This window comes from Natator depressus, chromosome 7 (assembly GCF_965152275.1).
Source record: "Natator depressus isolate rNatDep1 chromosome 7, rNatDep2.hap1, whole genome shotgun sequence".
Lineage (NCBI taxonomy): Eukaryota > Metazoa > Chordata > Testudines > Cheloniidae > Natator > Natator depressus.
In genome coordinates this window covers 9,963,838-9,983,518 of record NC_134240.1, presented here as the reverse complement: position 1 = coordinate 9,983,518, position 19,681 = coordinate 9,963,838, and the positions used below count along the sequence as shown (strand labels likewise).

General features: G+C 38.4%; 1 protein-coding gene across 15 annotated transcripts in view; it reads left to right on the top strand.

Annotated features, from left to right (window-relative positions):
• The window catches only part of FOXP1 (forkhead box P1), a 494,830-nt gene that overhangs the window by 462,038 nt on the left and 13,111 nt on the right, over window positions 1-19,681 (top strand). For 12 of the 15 annotated variants that reach the window (XM_074957483.1, XM_074957481.1, XM_074957480.1 and 9 more), the window contains 6 exons: window positions 122-205; window positions 9,150-9,351; window positions 9,452-9,531; window positions 10,136-10,237; window positions 15,601-15,722; window positions 17,815-17,884. In XM_074957483.1, the coding sequence (XP_074813584.1) occupies window positions 122-205; window positions 9,150-9,351; window positions 9,452-9,531; window positions 10,136-10,237; window positions 15,601-15,722; window positions 17,815-17,884 (660 nt within the window). Of the gene's footprint in view, window positions 1-121; window positions 206-9,149; window positions 9,352-9,451; window positions 9,532-10,135; window positions 10,238-15,600; window positions 15,723-16,101; window positions 16,272-17,814; window positions 17,885-19,681 lie in introns of all 15 variants that reach the window. The other 3 variants (XM_074957490.1, XM_074957489.1, XM_074957494.1) reach the window with 2 other exon arrangements.

Sequence of the window (19,681 nt, the reverse complement as noted above, 5' to 3'; positions counted from 1 at the left end):
AATTTCGAAACTACCAAGCAATAAAACTGTTTTGTCATGTCTGTGGTGCCAGCTGTTTAATTAGGAATAAGCAGAATTCTGGATTTTATTCATAGAAGTAACAGAGCATTTTTTTCTTCAGCTTGCAAAAGACAAAGAGCGCCTGCAAGCTATGATGACACACCTGCATGTGAAGTCAACTGAACCAAAAGCCACCCCTCAGCCTGTAAGTACTGTTCTGTGCAGAAACAGAACAAAGCCTCACAACAACCTCTTCTTCCTGTTTCCCACCTCAGAGCATAATACAAAGTGTGGCCTACTTTAAAAGACTGTCAAAATGAAGAGACAAAAATTGCATCGCTAGTTGGTCGGCTTTGAATATTCACTGCCACATAAACCCAATTTTCCCATGATCTTTTTTCTTCAAGGGGTTTAAAACTAGTCTTAACTTTAAATGTCACATTGGGCCTTTTTCTACCCTTATGTATATGCATATAAATCCCCTCTAGGTAAGTTGAATTTGCATGTGACCCAAAGGAGCATTTGGACCAGAATGGTTTTAGTGCTCAAGGTAAAATTATATTATATTTAGGATATTAATTTCACTTTTTACTGTGATCCTATCCTAAGCTCAGATACTGTAGACTCTAGTTGCATGTATGTTTCGATGATGATAATAAACAACAAAATCAGGATCACCCAGTGTCAGTTGTTAAAGTACTTAAAGTCCATGAAAACCCTATTTATCCAACTTGCTCTCAGAAATAGCTTGTGAAAGGGATAAACTTTACAGGCTGCACTTTATAAAATGTTGGTCTTACAGGTAAAGAGAGTCCAACAGTCAAAGCCAACTGGTGGTACCTGTAAAAGGCAAATCTAGCACCTTGTTCCCTGAAGCAAATTGCACTTCAGTTGTTGTTTTTTCATATCAGCATAATGCTAAAAAATCTTCCTCGTAACTTCACATGATTATTCAAAATGGAGAGAGTGCTTTGCTTCTTGATTTTAAGATTTGTAAGATTTAAAGGTACACTGCCTTTATTTGATTTTGCTTTGCGTCATTGTGTGAAAATTAATTGAGCGTCGACAATCTATAGTTAGTACTAGCCATTTTAATCAATATGCAATGATGCAGCGTAATGGCCAAGTATTGGTTTATCTGTTTTGACTGATTTTATTTTTCTATAAATAAAGCAAACACACACCCATCCACGTTTATGATTTATGGTGATAGAAATAAAAAGGAGTCAGACTATTAACCCAGCAAATATGGTCGCCTGCCAAGATGCAGTTGGTAGACAAAATTAATGTCTGAAACAGAACACATTACAGAGATAGAGAACATAAAATCATTAAACACTTTGCGCATCCATTTTTACTAGAGAAGAATTTCTCAGTTTCCATGTAGTTGGAAATAAATGGGTGCAGAAGTGGATAGAGAGGTACTAGAAAGAAAATTGCACAGTATTCAATAGCATAGGAGCAGGAGTCCAACTCAATTTCAGCAATGCCTTTTGGAGGAAGATTGAGGGTGGTGAATATAGCCCTTCCAGAGATTCCTAAAATTGCTTAATCCAATGGATCTGGATGATCACAAAAGGAAACTACTTAAAGTACCTGGAAATAACTCTTCCTATCCTTCAGATCTCATTAGACTGAATGTGCATGCTTTACTATGTTGTGGACTAGAGACCCAGCAGAATGCAGAGAAGGGGGTTTGGTTTCTATCCATCCTACTGGATTAAAAATTAAGAGTGGAATAATCGCTGGGGTCTCAAAGCATTCTGCTGAGAGACTTTTCATAGCAGCAGTGCCCCTCTGGAGGAAGGATTAAAAACTAAAGGGAGGTAATCGCAAGAAGACAAGTGCTGTGCAGCTAGTGATCAGCGCTCAGTATCAAGAGGCAGTAAGCTTTCATTTGTGTTGTAGGCTACAAAGGTACCAGTTGGTGTCGCCATGCAGATTAGTGTTAAGCAGCCAATAAACAGGGAAAAGCAGCAGAAAAAAAAAACCAATGGGGAAAAATGGGCTGTCTTGATTAGTATTAAAAAAATGTTTTACATTCTGGAAAATTATAGCTTTGATGGGGACCTCCCACTAAATTTATTTTTAACTGCTCTATTGAAAATTCTGTACCACTAGTCAACATTATCTCTCCGTTGCTCAGCACAGTGTTTCTTTATTAAAAGAAATAGGCATGAATATTTTTGACTGAAAAATTAATAGCTTTTGAATTCATACACAGCAGGTTTTCTTTTGCAAAGAAGTCCAATATCGCTGCACAGCACTTCTATAACCATTTATTTAGAGTCCAAGTCAAACCTTTGACAGCTAGAGCAGTGTTACAAGCCAACATAAAGAACTCCAAGATGTAAACCAACAATAGGCAGTCTGTGTGAGGTTTGCCATTGTCAAATACATAGATTGTTTGGATTAGTTTATGTAAATGTACTGTTGTATTACCCTTTGAAAAAAAAATCACATTTGTGTATGAAAAGTGGTTTCGTTCACAGGCAGCATTATAAATTCCTTATCCTTTAACTTACATGTTAGAAGTAAAAATTGGTGCCTGACAGGCCTATATTGTGTGACACTCTGTTGTTGGATTGAAACTGTCTTCTTTTCATTTATTGAAATATAGAAAAATTTATTATAGATACCATCTGATAAATCAGAAATTGTTAAAATATGTATAGGTGAAGCATTTTGAAAATTAATTATAAAACGTAGCAGAATAGTGTTTTGCATAAATTGTGCTTTCCTTGTGAAAAAAAAAATACACAGGCATCACAGAGGCTGTGCTAGACCTCGGTCCTTTTAACTCAGTGGGGTAGGACTTTGGTAAAAAAAGATCTGATGACCATTACTGCAGTGCAAAGTATTTTTTACATCCAGTAATTAATTTTATTCCCCCACCATAACTAATGCAAGGTGTATGTTCAGATTAATATATTTTTGGTACATCTGTGATTTTAAAGGAGTCGCTACCGATCCAAACATAGCAATAAACTGGGATTTGAAATTACAACTTTTTAATGACTGCATGGAAAGCTTATGGGAAGTATTTTTTGTCTATTTAAAAGCTCTTAATGCTTATTTTTAAACAGTTCTTAAGTAGATGGCAAAACGGAGAGGAAACCATTATACTGCGAGGCTCTTAAAACTGAATGCTCTTTGGCTGCCATTTGTGTTCCACACTGGCCAATGATGTAATCTTGCCCTTTTTAGCTATAGCACATCAATTAGTACAGTATTTTTGGACTGTTCAGACCCCAGTCCAACTCTGTGCATTCAACGTAACCCTGTTAAACAGCGACTTGTCAGGTCTAGTCATGTTAAGGAACGTGTGTCAGTCTTTAGATTGCTTTAGCACCTTGGAATAATTGATATCTTGGAAGACAGTGGCATGATCATGTGGGGTTTTTTTAGCTGTAGCAAATCACCAAGGTCCTAATTCAGCAAAGCACTTCAGTCATATTAAAGTCAGCGTGCTTAAGTCCTGTGCTAAATCGTGACCCAAACTGAAGGCAGACAGTTGTACGTGCAGCACATCCCTCTGGAGCAGCCTTCGTTGGGTGTGCTATACACTGCGAGAAATACACATTATTGTGGGCCCCACTGCTGGGAGGACTTATAGGGAGAAAGCTAGAGTTGGAGGCAAAGAGAGGGAGGGGAGATACAGAGACATTGTAACAGTAATAATCAATACACTGTTTAAAGGTGTCTAATTGTGACTTTATAATTGAGATGCCCAAGTGTGTAACATTTTGAAAAGAAAAGAAGTACTTCATAGGTTACTGCTTAAAGAACATGAGATAACTCCCATTGCTGAGATTTAAATAGTTCAAAATGAATTCAGTTGACCTGGGGGAATATGCTGTGATGTATTGTATAGAGGTGGAGGTTTTTGGAGTGTTTAAAAAAACAACTACCACAACAACTATTAAGAATTTTTTATTCTAGTTTTGCTGCTAAGGTCACCATTTTCATTCATGTCAGAGGTCAGCATAATAGAATAAATCAGAAGCTTGATCTGCTTTGCGGTATTAACTAAACATCAAAGAGCCACTACCTAGGCAGGAGGGAAAAAAACTGTGTTCTTTTTATTCTGGCCAACAAGACGCTCTATGCACTAGGTAGGACATCCATCTTTAAGAAACTGACATAAAATTTTTAAAGCAACTGTTGGCATTTGAAATGAAATGCACTGCTAGATATTCCTTTTTAATAATATTTTCTTTTACTCTAACCATAGCAGTTGCAATTGTTTTTAAATACTGTTTTTAGCAACTGTGAAAACAAATTATTGCAATAAAATAGTCTTTTAACTGTTTAGGTAATGACTGAGCATTTTAGCTGCTGTAGCTGTACTTATATAGTTTGAAAAATAATGATATGCAGCAATAAAACGAGATTCTCAAGTACAACACACAAAAGCTGTTTTTATATACTGTTTTTCATTAAGTCCCACTCCTCAACTTGGGTTTCCTTAGTATCCCTGCCAATAACAACACCTGCTAAGCGATTGTTGCCTGCCAGATCCTACATCTAATACAGTAATCTGTTCAGGCTGAAATAGTACAGGAAGACACAGAATTTAACAAAGCTTGATGCTCTGCACCCCCACTTCCCTCCACCTTCAGCAGTCTCTGCACCAGGGTGATTAAAGTCCAGAAACTCGGTGCAGTTATTTCATCAATTTCAGCTGTGATCAGAGTGGCAGCACCAACAGCAGAAAAATCAATGCCCTAAAGCAGTAGGTACGGCCCCATTGTGACACTTTCATTTTTTTTTCTTTTAAAATGTTTCAGATTCTTTATTTGCAGCCACTGTTGTTATGTAATCTGTTTACATGGAGAGAAATCAAAGTGAGTCTTAATGGGAGAGCCACTTAATAGAAATCTGTTTTTATGGGGTGAAGGAGAGAGTTACCTCTCTGGCTTGGTTATATATATAATATGAATTCTTGTTGAGTCAGTTAGCATCTTTAAAAGGGAGAAAAAAAGCTATTTCATGAAAGTAAAGGTTAATAATAATAAAAAGCCAGGCAGAATACTGGACACTGACACAATGATGGCATTTATGATGGTTAGATTAGAGAGGTGTGAGATACTCGTATTGTAAAACCCTTCAGTAGTGGAATTGGAAAACTACAGGCCTTTAAAACAGATATTTCAAAAACAGAAACTCTAGGGAGAAATACTCCCTTATTACAAGGGTTATTACTGAATGGCTTAACTCTTTGGGGCAGGGACTGTCTTTGATGTGCTTGGACAGCGCCTAGCAGGTTATGTGCCCAATTGTAAATGCAAAGAACAATACTCATTAAAGAAGCCAGCTTGGTGACTAGCATTCAGTACCCTGCAGCAAAAATGATACCTCGTCAAAAAATGGCCGTATGTGGGAATCTTGTCGTATCCAATCTTGGCATGAACAACTTTTTCTAATCAGAGCAAGTTGTTTTTAAATAGAAAGCGCAAACAGAGAGATTCCATAGAGTTTCCATCAGGAAAAGAAATCCTCCCAGTACAATCCCTTCCTGATCTTTGCCCTGCATAATCATCTTTAGCAGCCAGAAGCACAGAGCTTAGACACGTCTTCATTCCTAATTGATGATGATGATGATATTAAGATTTAATCATTTACAATAAAGATTAATATTTTAAGATTACAACAAAATCAACACCATTCATAATTTGTTATTTTGCTCTAATACACAATTAATTTTTAAGTCTACATTTTATAGAAAACAATGAAAGCAGCATGTTGAGCATTAAAAATGTAGATGGTTGAGCATATTCTTCCCTTTGCCTCATTACATGCTTGTGTCACCATAACCAGTAAGGCTCAGGCCCCTCCAAAAGCAAGAGATAGTGTCATCAAACAAAATCTAAAGTAAAACTTCTCTGGCAATTGACAAGGTCGGCATTTCATTAGCTTGTTGGTTCAGTCATACAAATGGCAGTCCGAGGTGAAACACACTATGCGCACAGTGTTCCAGCTTTTTGTTCTTTCTTTCCTCACAGACTGCAGTCATGTTTAATTTGGAAACTGGGCTCCTTTGGCAAATTAGCAATTAGAACAATTTTGTGGGAATATGTATATGTGTCATTAGTTTTCCTGCAAATTAATAGCAGGAGCAGAGGTCAGGCAGAAATTTTCCACTTGACTGCAGCTCCTCTGTTGAGATTTGGCACTTTGTTTTGGAACAGCCACAGCTGCTCAAAGCCACAGTCTTCCTTTAGGAACTGTCTTTTAATTAGTTTACCTCATAGCCATTATTACAAATATTACTGCCTCCCCTCCTTGAAATAAAATTACTGTTTCTACAAAATATTCCAGTGACATCTTGCACCACTGCACATTGATGGTGGGGTCATTCGAATGCAGTGTTTAATCATTAGATCACCTCCATAAGCATCTCCTAATTAGAGTCCGTACAATACAATTTTATCTGGTAATTAGCTGAGATTGGCTGCTTCCTCTGTAGCTTATTAGTGGCAGCCCAGCAGTGGGTGTGAATCACAGTGTCATTTGTCAACCCCGTTAAAGCCCCTCTCTTTGCTCTTCCTCTCTTTCTGTATTTATTTCTAGTCGCTACCTACGCTGGAAGCATAAAGAAATTAAACTCAATTCACATTTTTTAAGCAGAGAACATTGACCTTTGCAGATTCTTTCTTTGCAGTTTTCTAGTAGAAACAGATTAAATGTTAAGTTTTTAAACAATTAAAAGGAATCTAATTCTTTCAAAATGGAGTAGTTTGGGCAGTAAAGATGAAACAGTATCAGTGATCTTTCCAACAGAAGAGAATGTCTCCTGAGCATGTGCTATAGAGGGGCACTTAAAATTGATGCAGATTTCCTTGCAGTTATTGGACTGTTAAAATGTCCATTTAGAAACTGAGATTAAATACAGTAGATTGTATTTCATGGTGAGACCTGTCAGTTGTACTATTATGGTCATTATTACTCCTTTTATTATATGTAATAGATGGATAACAAGGGGACATAGCTATATGTGTACCCCTATCCAGTGTACTTAAATCTAAAGAGGCCACAAAATGACTTGGTTTCACTCTCACACTATATTGTATAAAGAAAAGGAGGACTTGTGGCACCTTAGAGACTAACCAATTTATTTGAGCATAAGCTTTCGTGAGCTTCAACTCACTTCATCGGATGCATTCAGTGGATGAAGTGAGCTGTAGCTCATGAAAGCTTATGCTCAGATAAATTGGTTAGTCTCTAAGGTGCCACAAGTACTCCTTTTCTTTTTGCGGATACAGACTAACACGACTGCTACTCTGAAACCTGTTATATTGTATAAGTAATATTTAAAAACATGAACCACACCCTTTTAAATACTAACATAGCGGGTATACTTTGAGCTGTATTTATTGGTTCACTTCATTGCATGACTCTTCAAGAACTCAGGACATATATTTTATTGCCTTTTCTAGTCTCCTTCGTCCTCTCCCCCACCGGGATCATATAATCCTGCATTTCCTTGAAGTGTTAAATATTTTCCATTCTGAGAAGAGACTTTCTAGGTTCATGAAGAGATGTGTGTTTTCAGATCTGCTTCTCACAAACTCATTTGTTTGGATCAGTACTTGAACTGACAGTATATACAGTCCCATCTACATAACACTTCCCTGTGTTATGCTGTTGGGGCAAACATTTCCTTGAGCTTTCTGTATTTCACATTCAAAACAGAGACGCAGGAACAGTTTGTTTTGTTCACTTGAACCCTTCTTGTGGGTTATTGGTGTATTGTGTTGATATCCGTTCTATAACATTAGAAAGCTTTTTTTTCCCCTCCAAGTTTGTATTGGACAAATTCTGTTATTTATTTTTTATAAGAGAGCAATTATTGGTAGCTACTAATGTTTTAGACATGCTAATGTGAGTGTTCTTATCTCGTTACTTTCATGTCAGGAACAATAATAATGAGTCCTATGGATGTTTTGGGGCATGTCTTTACAAGAACGGCCATACTGGCTCAGACCAAAGGTCCATCTAGCCCAATATCCTGTCTTCCGACAGCAGCCAATGCCAGGCGCATGCCTCAGCTCCATTTGGCAGTGTTTAATGTCAGGCAAAGAATATTAATTGCAAATAAACAGAGTGAAATCCTGGCCCCTTTGAAATAAATGGGATTTTGCCATTGATTTCACTGGCGCCAGCATTTCACCCAGAATATTGTTCACAATAATGCTTCAAGGCAAGTAATGTGGAAGTACTGAAAGGAGCCCTTTTCTCAGGCCCCCTTTCTGATGGAGCAGTTTGGGATCATATTGTTTATTTAAAGTACTTCAAGAATGACCCATTACAATGAAGCATCTTGTTTTGAATGGTGCCCAAAGAAAGGGTTCATAATACACATGCACACTGATAAAATAAATAGAAGTGCATGTTTAAAACATTTATATATGGTTATCCGTTCTTGGGGAAGTCACATTTTAAAGCCTGCTTGTGGCTAGCTGTCATTTTATTACGTGCTTGTAAGTTTCTGCAGGTAGCACAATTGCATTCCACACCAAGGAGAGAAAAGAACTGTGTCATTTTTTGCTGGGCTTAATGACTGCAGTATTTCATGCAGTGTGATTAATTAAATTATTCCGGAGTTAACCCATTCTGGGATTTGCGTTTAAAATGGATGAACGGAAAAAGCCCAAATGTTGTACTGATCTTCCATTTCTTCCTAGTGCATTCCTAACAAAGCATTGTCTTTATTTAAAACCTGATGTGTTTGAAGAAATATCCAAAAACAGATCAGTTGCAGAATATTAACCCGTAAATAAGAGATGTGTGGGCTTTAGATGCAAAACAATGGAACAAAAATAAAATATTAAAATGAATATATACAATGAGGTGTTTGAAAATTGTGGATTTTTGTCCTAAATCTTCAAAGCCCGAGAGCAAGCATTTTTGTTTGCTGGGTTACGATATTTTTTTTTAAATATATCATATAGACAATTATGCATTCATCCTCCTGTCGTGGATTTTAAAGGAGGTGTTACAGCTAAACAAGTATTTAAGATACATTCTCTCCATTTAATGGTCGCAAACACTATTAAATCTGGAAAAGATTTTCATAATCCTTAATTTGCAAGAAACATAATTTCTAATAAAGTTTTCCTCACCCTCTTTTCTCTCCCCCTCAACAGCTGAATCTGGTATCAAGTGTCACGCTGTCAAAGACTGCCTCTGAGGCTTCTCCACAGAGCTTACCTCATACTCCGACCACCCCAACTACACCCATCACTCCTGTCATCCAGGGACCTTCTGTCATCACTACCACCAGCATGCACAACGTTGAACCAATCAGGAGGCGGTGTCCTAATAAATACAATGTGGCCATTTCTTCAGGTAAATGACTGTCGATGGCAAAGGCCATTATTTGTTTTCTCTTGGAAATTGCAAAGGAAGCTTTGATTCTGATATTAACAGAACAATTGTTCTTATTTAGCAGATCTTGCTCAGAACCAAGAATTTTATAAGAACGCAGAGGTTAGACCACCATTCACGTATGCCTCTTTAATTAGGCAGGTAAGTAATGTTCTCGAAAACCACATTTCACTCAAAAATTGTCTCTATATGTCCACCCTATAGATTAAATAGATTTAGAACCCTTTAATATGCAGGCATGCTCAAACCTTTTCTATAAGGGTTTTGAGAACTGCAATATATAACATAATTGCTTTTGATTAAGTATTACAATACGATGTGATTATTAGGAAATTCATTTCACACAACAGTGAAAATGAGCCTGTTTAAAGATGGCAAGTCAATTATCACAAGCTACAGTAATCTCTGATCCCTAGAATTAATCTGAGCTCTAAATAATTACTGAGCTTTAATCAGCTAGTGAAATGTTTTGCATTTCTCTTTGATTCTGCTTTATGAATGACTAATAAATTAATATTTCTGTAAGGAAACAGAAATAAAAACTCAAAACAATTAGATAATTCCATTCTGAATCTTGCCATTGAACTGTTAAATACAGCCATTAATCTTCGAACGCATTGTGAAACTCTCCTCTGGATTTTTGCTCCAAATCTCTCTTTTTTTTTTAATCCGTTAAGGTAAAAGTGTAGGTGTGTTTGCTGAGAGTTTTGTCATAAATCATCATGCATTTTATTTGCTTCACAAGGCCATCCTCGAATCTCCAGAAAAGCAACTAACACTAAATGAAATCTACAACTGGTTCACACGAATGTTTGCTTACTTCAGACGCAATGCAGCGACATGGAAGGTAAGGTTTGCACCATGTATGCCTCTTGCCTTTGATATTAGACATGTACAGAACAGACATTGCTGATGACATAACAAATTGTAACGGCATATGGACATTAAAATGTAGATAGGCTGTTTTGACACACACAGGGTGTCTTATCCGCAGGAACAATTTGATATTTGGCAGAAAAATTCTTCTGCCTTTGAAAACCACTAATTGAATCCCCATTATTGGCTTTTATGTTCTGTGATTATGCCACCAGTTGATCTGTGTGGCTTCTCCTAGAAGTGAAAGTCTAGGTTTTCAGCAGGAACGTGTAGGAAAAAAGTGTGAAGATATTGTGTCAGTACAGGATGTATAGTTGGTCTTGTTAGTTACACAGCTCTTCATTTTTCGAGTTGTGTGACCACACCAGCCATCTTTTCCGGGGATGTATAGACAACTTATTTCTCAGTCACTTAGTACCTCACTAAATTAACCTTCAAACTTGTTATAACCTTCACTGGTTTATTATGGCACCAAATATAAATTAATTTGGCATAATACTAAAGCAGCAAGCCAAGAAAAAAACATTTAATCTAAGAGATACAAGAAACTAAAAATTGAATGCCTTAAATTCTTACAGTAGGGTTCTGTGCTTCAGTTAGGTGTTTTTTATATAGTTTCCATTTTCACGGCTACCCCTTTCCCTTGTGTGAGCTGTTATCATAGCAACTTATCCACAGTAGCCTCTAGAGCTAGTGTGATTACTACTGGATGAATCAAATAACAGGATCTTACACTGAAGTAAAAATTATATCTCGGTGTTTGTAGTCTCTGTTGGTCCAGGTAACCCAGTAGTTCTTGAACAAATTGCCTCCATTTATCAGCAGGTCTGATAAATGTCCCCTATACCTGCTGTTTTCTTTCATTTCTTCTCCCTTTGCCTTTCTTATTCTAAAACTCAGGACAGTTCCTTCAAAGGATGGAGTTAGAGAGGTCTTCTGCTTCAGTGGTTCGTTGGAAAGTTTATTGTATTTCACGTGTGTGCTCCTCAGTGTTCCATTGCCTTTCATTCAAATGCCTTGGGGCAAATCTGTAAATTTCAGAACCACCTATCAGACCTCAGTCATCTGTACCTAGGAAATGCTCTGAGATTGGTGCTTTGATTTCTGCACCTGAGTTGGATAAGTTGAGCAGTGTTTCATCTGCAGCTTCCTAAGTATTAAAAAAGGAAATGAATTTTCCTGAATTAAAGTTCTTTTCAAGGGCATTTTGACAACGTTGTTATAGAAAAACAGTTTGGGGTCAGAACGCTTTCAGTGGTGTACGCTTCTTTAAATATTACAGAACCAGCGTGTTCCTGATTTTAAAATGAAGTGAACACGTTTGGATATATAGTTATATTCATATGTGAAGTGGAACCTTCTTGTAGTCAACCTGTTCTAGACATGAAAAAACTTCTTTACAACTGAGTTCTGCTGTCCAGAGCTTGCGTTTTTAAAAGCTCTAGTTTTCAGTTGTCTTTTAGTCCGTTGAGCAAGGTTCTTCTTCACACACCTATCTCAAACACCCCCCATCTTCTGTGGCTGTGGCAGCCCTACAAGAGATATGTTTGTCTCCTGCTGCTTGAGTGACTCCAGTGGAACTTTTCCGTAGCTGCAGGAGAAAGGGCTCAAGCAAGAATCCTCTTTGATTCTTGCCTGCAGCTATGAGGGCAGCACCTGGCTAGTCATCTCAATAGTGAACGTGGCCACTTTTTGGAACTGGTTTTGTGCATTATATAAGATCTGCTCTAGAGGCTCACAAAAGTCTCGGGCAGTGAGAGTCATGCTTGCAGCTCATGGAGTATGCGGGAACCTGATGACAAAAGAGGAGCCTATGGCAGAGGAGGCAGAGAGATATCTTACTGGGGACTCCCACAGCTACAAAGGAGAAAAGGTGCATCCCAGGGAGACCTTTGTCCTTGTGAGCACACCAGGGACCCCCTAATACTGTGTAGGTGTTAAGTGTGCGCTCTTACAAAGTATGAACAGTAGGTTCCATCGCTACAGGCAAAATGGATGTCCACTTGAAGTAATTTGGGGCCTTCGTGCTGGTGGCTGCTCAGATTAATGCCAGCCTTCAATGACCGCAGGCGGCTGAAAACACAGCCCAGGACTGGTTTGACGTGAAGCTGCTCGGGTTCTTCACAAGCCCAAAGGTCTGACTGAAGAATCAGCATACATCTGAATTTGTGCTTTTGTGGTTCAGGCCCATCTTCAGTAAATGCTCAAATATCACACTGGCCAGCTTCTTCAATATTAGTCACTGTGTAGGGTAAGGATCTGGAGTGGGTGAGTACACCTGAGATCTTCTTAAAAAACAAAACAAAACAGGAAAAAAGAACTTATAAATGAAACACTTCGCCAAATGCAGTACAGCAGCATCTGAGCAGTTATTAAAAGAACAAACCCTTTCATTTAATACATTCAAGCATGTTCAGGGTAATTTTTTCTGAAAAAGTGGCTTGCATACAAATGTTTTTTAACAAGGTAAATATATAATCTTACAATAATAGTGCCTCATTTTTCTGTTAAGCAGAGCGCTAGAAGAACATTCTCAACTGGTTCTGACAGGTCAGAGGCAATGTCTGTTTGTTTGCTCGGTTGTTTTTTGGAGTAGTAATCTGCTGGAACTGAATTGTAGCTAGGAGGCAGAAGATGCAGGTGTGGCTTTGAAATGTTGGGGGTATTATTCAGATAAAACTGTTAACTAGAAAGAATCCAGAAGCAGGAAAACCAAAAACAACCATCCTCTATAAACTCACTAATCAGGTGGTCATATATAAACATGGAAAGCTAAGACATCTTTCCCCAAACACCGTACAACTATTTGATTTATCTGTGTAAGTATATTCAGTCAAAGCCAGATCCAGTCCTCCTAAAAGTCAATGGCAGGGCTCCCATTGGCTTCACTACAGCAGGATCAGATCATAAATGATTTTTCCAGCATTACACTTATTTAAAGAAGAATGCAGATAATTCTGTTCAATTGTTTATACAGAGACTGTTTACAAACTCAACGCATCCATTTTTCTGAATTTTTCTGTCTGCATTTTATCAATTGCTACATTAGGCTACAGTATTGCATTTCGCTGTGGGGAATATTTGTAACCATTTGCAAAACTGATCCAAAATCTATCATCATTATTTTACATTCTGTTACAAACTTGAAAATGTTCCCATTTGCACCTGAAACTTTGCTTGGGTTACACAGATTTAAACCCCTGTCCTGTGTCAGGTTCCCTTAGCAGGCCACTCTGCCAATCAGTAGGACTCTGTTTGCTGATCCCAGTGTAGGAGCAGGGGGTCTGACTGAGTGCAGATGAAGTCAGCCTGGTTTCTATTGAAAAGCATGAGAAAAATGTGCATTTTCACGTTTTCAATGTCGAAAAGAGCCATTGTGCCCAACATTATACACACAATGAAATGGGGAGGGTACAAAAAGTTAGACCCCAAACAAATATTGACAGGTTTCAGAGTAGCGGCCGTGTTAGTCTGTATTCGCAAAACGAAGAGGAGGACTTGTGGCAGCTTAGAGACTAACAAATTTATTTGAGCATAAGCTTTCGTGAGCTACAGCTCATCTCATCGGATGAAGTTAGTCTCTAAGGTGCCACAAATAGTCCTCTTCTTCAAACAAATATTGTGACTTTCTCAGAGATTCAGCATCACCCCCTGCCTTGTTCAGAAGAAAAAGTCACCCAACACTGATTTCCCCATGAGCTCACAAACAGATCAGTGTGGTGACAAAGTAGAGAAGCTTAAGAAGTATGTGGACTTAGCACTGCGGAAATGTGACATGCCCCCTAAGCACGGGGTCGAGTACGTAAGGCCATATTCACATTGTGCTGACCTGTTAAGAGGAGAGTCCATATGCTGGATCGTTGCTATTGTATGTGGATAGGTTATGGGGAGATGCTAGCTACACAGCGAAACTGCCTAGCAAAAGTAACAAAAGGCTCCCAGATGCACACACGCTGCCTCTTAATTTACATGACAAATGCACTCTGCATAACCTTTGTTTGCGCAGTGATTTAGACATTCCTGATTAGAACTCCTTTCATCATCCAGACCTGATGTTCGTAAACAATGTGTTTAGTCTCCTGGTTGCCTCGACTCATGCCTATGTGTTTGGCATAGTGCCTGCTAACAAGTCAACCAGATTGACTAAATCAGTGATGCCAAGGCTGATGGATTTAGTTTCTTTGCCTGCATGTTTCCAGCAAATGGAAACCACTCCCCTTCTTCTGGTTACTGATTCTCTTTCAGTGGCAATGCCGTGGCACTAGAGAACAAGCTTCATTACAAATCTGAGTGGCTTTACTGCTGTGTAGTTGCTCACAAAACTGGGGGTGGCACACACTTGCTCATTAACAAGGTATTCAGTGCCCTTTCAGGTAGAGCAAAGACATAAAAGACACAGTTGATTGTGTCTGCATGAGGAGTGTCTTACTGAGTCAGGCTTCGGCCAAAGTCAGAAGATGTAAGTGATCTGCTGAGTCCATCCTGCAGAAGGACTGGATTACATCCAACAGAATTGGGTCTGACCATCAGAAACCTTCGTTTGGGATTGCCCAATAAAGGAGCCTAGCAACCATAAGAAAAAAAAACATGTGTCTCTACTTGTGGAGAGATTATCACTTTGTTTCTGAGAGCTCTCCTCATGCGTGTACTTGGCAGAAGCTCAGTTCAATCAGTACAGTATCCTGCCAGAAATGAGAGCCAACTTCCATATATGAGCATGCAGTGGAAGACATGACTTGGTGCACTGTGCTCCTCACTAGGGTGCTGCTAACCCTCTGAGGCCCTATTCCATACACTTGGTGTGAAAAGAGGTTCAGCACCTGATTCACATTAGTCCAGCTGTGGGAAACCCCAGAAACCCCAGCCCCAATGCCTCTTTGCCAAATTGAGCCCTCTGTAGTTACATGAAATTCTCTCTCTGGTCTTTTAAACTGTTTTATTTTTCCAGGAGTGGATACGTTTCCGTTACAAACTGTGTACTTGTTTTGAAAATATCTTAGCAATGTTACTGTAACTGTATATGAAATATGCTGTTACCTGATGTGTGTACATAAAATGATGGAGGTTCTCATTCCCACCATGAATAATTGACATGACAAAATAACTTGAATTCCTAATCTCGGGTTTGAGATTTTATTTTTATCTTTGCAAAATAAGATCTTAAACGTGTAAAGATCTGGTTTGTTGGGAAAGGAGGGTGAGGGTTGGGTGCGGGGAGCGGAGTTATCTTTGCAAATAAGGACTGTCGAGCTGACTATGCTGCTGTTCTTGGACAATGATGAGTATTTTCTCATAGAAAGTTTTTGAATGTTTTCTCTTTTATACTTGCTGCAGAATGCAGTGCGTCATAATCTTAGTCTTCACAAGTGTTTTGTGCGAGTAGAAAACGTTAAAGGGGCAGTATGGACAGTGGATGAACTAGAGTTCCAAAAACGAAGGCCACAAAAGATCAGTGGGTATGTCCACCATGTTTGAACTTCTTAGCCTAGCTTGGATCATGCTTACAGTTTAACGTAGAGGCTTTTGGCTGCTAGATGGTGTTAGACCAACACAGGTGGTTTCACATTGTTTCAGTTAAGGGAAACAAAGAAAAGCATCTCATCACTACTGTTTGTATGCCCACCAGTTCCCTTGCCCCTGCTTGCTTGGTGTTTGTTGCATCACATGCTAGTAGCTTTTAGGTGGCAATGCATATTAACCCTCACAAACCATTTGCTTATGCTTATTGCATTTTATTTTCTTTTTTCCTTTTCCCTGTATTTGATGTCTGTTCTGTCCCCGATCCCGTGTCCCTTTGTTTCCACTTCATCTCCTTTGCTGCTGCTCTTGTCCCAGGGTGCCATTCGCACCAACCTCTCACTGCATAAGTGCTTTATCAGAGTAGAGGATGAGTTTGGGTCCTTTTGGACTGTTGATGATGAAGAGTTTAAACGTGGCCGTCATATTCAACGAGGCCGTCCTCGAAAATTCTGCCCTGATGAAAACTTTGGCGAGCTTGTTGCACAGTAAGAGCTTTTACTTGCTTTTATTTTTTTTTCTGCTGTTGCTTTGCTTTGCATGATCTACCCATCTCATGTAGACTTGCATTTCATGAAACTGTGACCTCACCTTTGTTGCAAAAGAAACTAAATGTTGTGGGTTTATATATGTGTTGCACTTGTTCCTGCCCTAATAATGCAAATGCCTATGATAATGCTTCTTTGACATTTGTTGTAATTTTGTTTATAATGCAATGTAGACTAAAAGGTACTGCTCCTAGAGCAGATACACTGTACAGTTGATTATCAAGAAGGTTTTTAGGCAAACTAGATTTAGATTGTTTTCTGTTAGATTCAGTCATATGCTTTGTTTCACAATTCTTAGCACAGAAATACAAGTTGATATTCCTCAAATGAATACCTGAAATGTCCCAAAGCGTTTTGACAATGATTACTACAGTTGGACCTGTAGTAAAGATTACAAACAACAAACCACCCTCTTTCTGAAATGATCACTTTAAAATATCCTGAAAGTTCCCAAGGCAATTTTGTTTCCCCTTTAGTTGAAGACCACCTGTCCAGGGCAATTGATTTTTGCTGGTCTCAAGGGTGGTCAGTTTAAGAACACAGTTATTGCTGTGTTCTGTTTCAAAACAGAAACAAAATTGTATTGTGGATGAGGTATGTTTTTGGGGTTGTCTGCTCTGGACCTTCCCTGGCTTGTACTTTCAGCAAGATTTTTCAAAAAGTGATCTTGGGGGTGTGGGTTTTGTGTCTCCAGCCGAGACAGGGTGCTCAGCACGTTCTGGAAATCAGGCCCCTTTTATAAACCTTGGCTACAAAGGTACTGTGGGTATTCTAAAGTAATGGTTCAAAGAACCACAGTGGGATATTTTTTTATGAGTGCTCCCTGACTCAGAGTGGCATCTTTAATGTTCCCTACCACTTCATTCGAGTGCCACAATATCTGCTGTTCCACCTCCCCTCCATCACCGACAACAAAAATGCTTTGGGCTATAGGATAGCCAAGCACTCTACTGTGCTGTCGGAGATTTGTCCAGCAGGAAACAATACAACTCTGAAAGCAAGAATTCTGAAGTTCCTACTTATCAAAATTCTACTATGCAGCTATGGATGACAGTGATGCCAGCTACTACATAAGTCAGCCAGTGTACGAGTTAAGAGTCCCTAATGCTTTTAATGGGGATCTCCTTATTATGGACCTTTATGTAGTAACTGACTTTTGGGTAGGAAGAATTTTGGAAAAATTCTGTTGGGTACACAGCTAAGTAGAAAACCAATGCCAATATAAACTATTTCAACAGGGCATTAGAACATGAGTTGCTGTAGCTGTTAGAGACTTCAATAGTGGTCTTCCATATTTAATAAAGGCAAATGCAAATATGGTAGCCATACAACTGAAACATAAAAGTTTAAAAAACAGAAGAGAACTTTTCCGGCAAACAGCGCAGTCTGTAGATTTCTGGTGTGGGAGGAAACATAACATGATGGAACACCCTAAGATGAGTAGTTTGCACTTACCTCTACTTTTTATGTTTTTCTTATGCAGTAACCCTTCTCTTATTAAAAACATACAGACCAGCCACACCTACTGCACACCTCTCAATGCTGCTTTACAGGTAAGATTAATGACTGTAGCAAATACGCAACAGAGGCATGTGTCTTCCCCACTCATTTCAAAATATATTAGCCTTGCTCTAATTAGATATTAAATTTTAATTCCGTTAAACTTTTTTCTTAAGTGCATAAAGCATCATCGTCCCTGGAGGCAAACACATATCAGGCTGCTTCAGCATTAGCTAGATGCTTAGCATTTTGAATATTGTGGCAAAAAAATTAAAAGTTCACTTATTAATATTTATCAGCAGTATCATAATTTCCATCCTCTTATTTCAGAATTTCACTTGAGGCAAAAATACCACAAGTGTAATTACTCTAGCACAGCTATTAATGTGCTGAATGATAGGATACTGTGTCACATGACCTTCTATTGTTCATGGCTTTAAAGGGAAAGCAGATCATTTCTCCTCCCGACCCCAACCTTCTTTTAAGGACTATTTTTTTCATATTTTTCTGTTGTTGTTAAATAACAAAGGTCTAGTTCACTTTGTAAAGAAGAAGAGAGATGTCAGAAATTATAAAGAATATTTAGATATTTTAAATACAGGAATGATGTGCAATATATATGTATATAAGCATATGTGCGCAATATAAATTTGTGTGTGTATCTGAAACATCTTTTGTGTGTTACACAAAAGAAATACATGTTTTCCTCATTCTTTCTCTGTGCAACTTTCTAATAAAATTATTGTGTCTGGCTCAAATGTCCCTGGTGAAGTCAGTATTCATTATAAGAACCACTGACGTAAGTGACAAGCATTTTTGTATTTTGCCTACTGATTACTGTGTGTTTTCACACCTCTTCCACACTTTCCCCAATCACTACAAAGGCCGTACTTAATCTTGCCATGACATCCTCACATGCAGTAGCTAAGTTCTGCAAGGTAGCCATTGATTGCACGACAGAGCCCCAAACATCCATAGAGAGCCTTCCCAAGAAGTTCATCAAAGGTTAAACTTAGTGCAGTGGATTACATGTCATGTTTGGGCGATTAAATGTTGTGGAAGATTTACTAGCTTTGCAATTTAAGCAATTTATTTTTTTAAAAAACCAAGAAAACATTAATAGGAGAGAAATGACACTGTGCATTTCTCCTAATTATTTCAGTTAATGCAGTAACTTCTGAAAAGCAAATGAAAACATGTGTAAATGACTCAACTGTAAATACCGTTCATTAGTAACTTATTTTCCCGTGAGCCTTGTGAAGTGTGATTTTTAAAGACTTCTTTGTCTGTTGAATAGTGTTAAGATTACAGGCACCTTTTTACATTCATGAGGCTGAAAGGCAAAAATGAAATGGTTCTGCATTCCTTCAGATTCTGTTAACTATGTGACTAATTTCAGTTAATATGCTTATCATACAGAACTGTTCATGTCTTCTTTCTAAAACATGTGGTGGTGGTGTTGTTGACATCTTCCATTCTTGTCTTTTGTGAGACCCTCAAAACTATTTTCATTTTCCAGTTTTTTCTAGGGAGTAACATGTGTTTGTGTTCTCCAATAACACTAGATAAGCCACTCGATTCAGATGAGAATCTGGGCAGGTTTTGCTAAAGCTTTTGAGTCTTGTCAATAAACAGGGTCACAAGATAACTTTGTACTAATTAAATACAAGGTTCTATTAGGGTTAAAATATTCCAGCAGGCTCCTTCCCCCTCCCCCGCCCCCTTGTCAGACAATTTCTAGCTACTAGCAAAAAAAAGTACATCTCATGGTCTTCTGCAAAAATTGTGGCGTGTTCTCTACTGTTCAAAAGGACTCTGAGCAGTCACAAAAAAAAGAAAAAAAATCATTG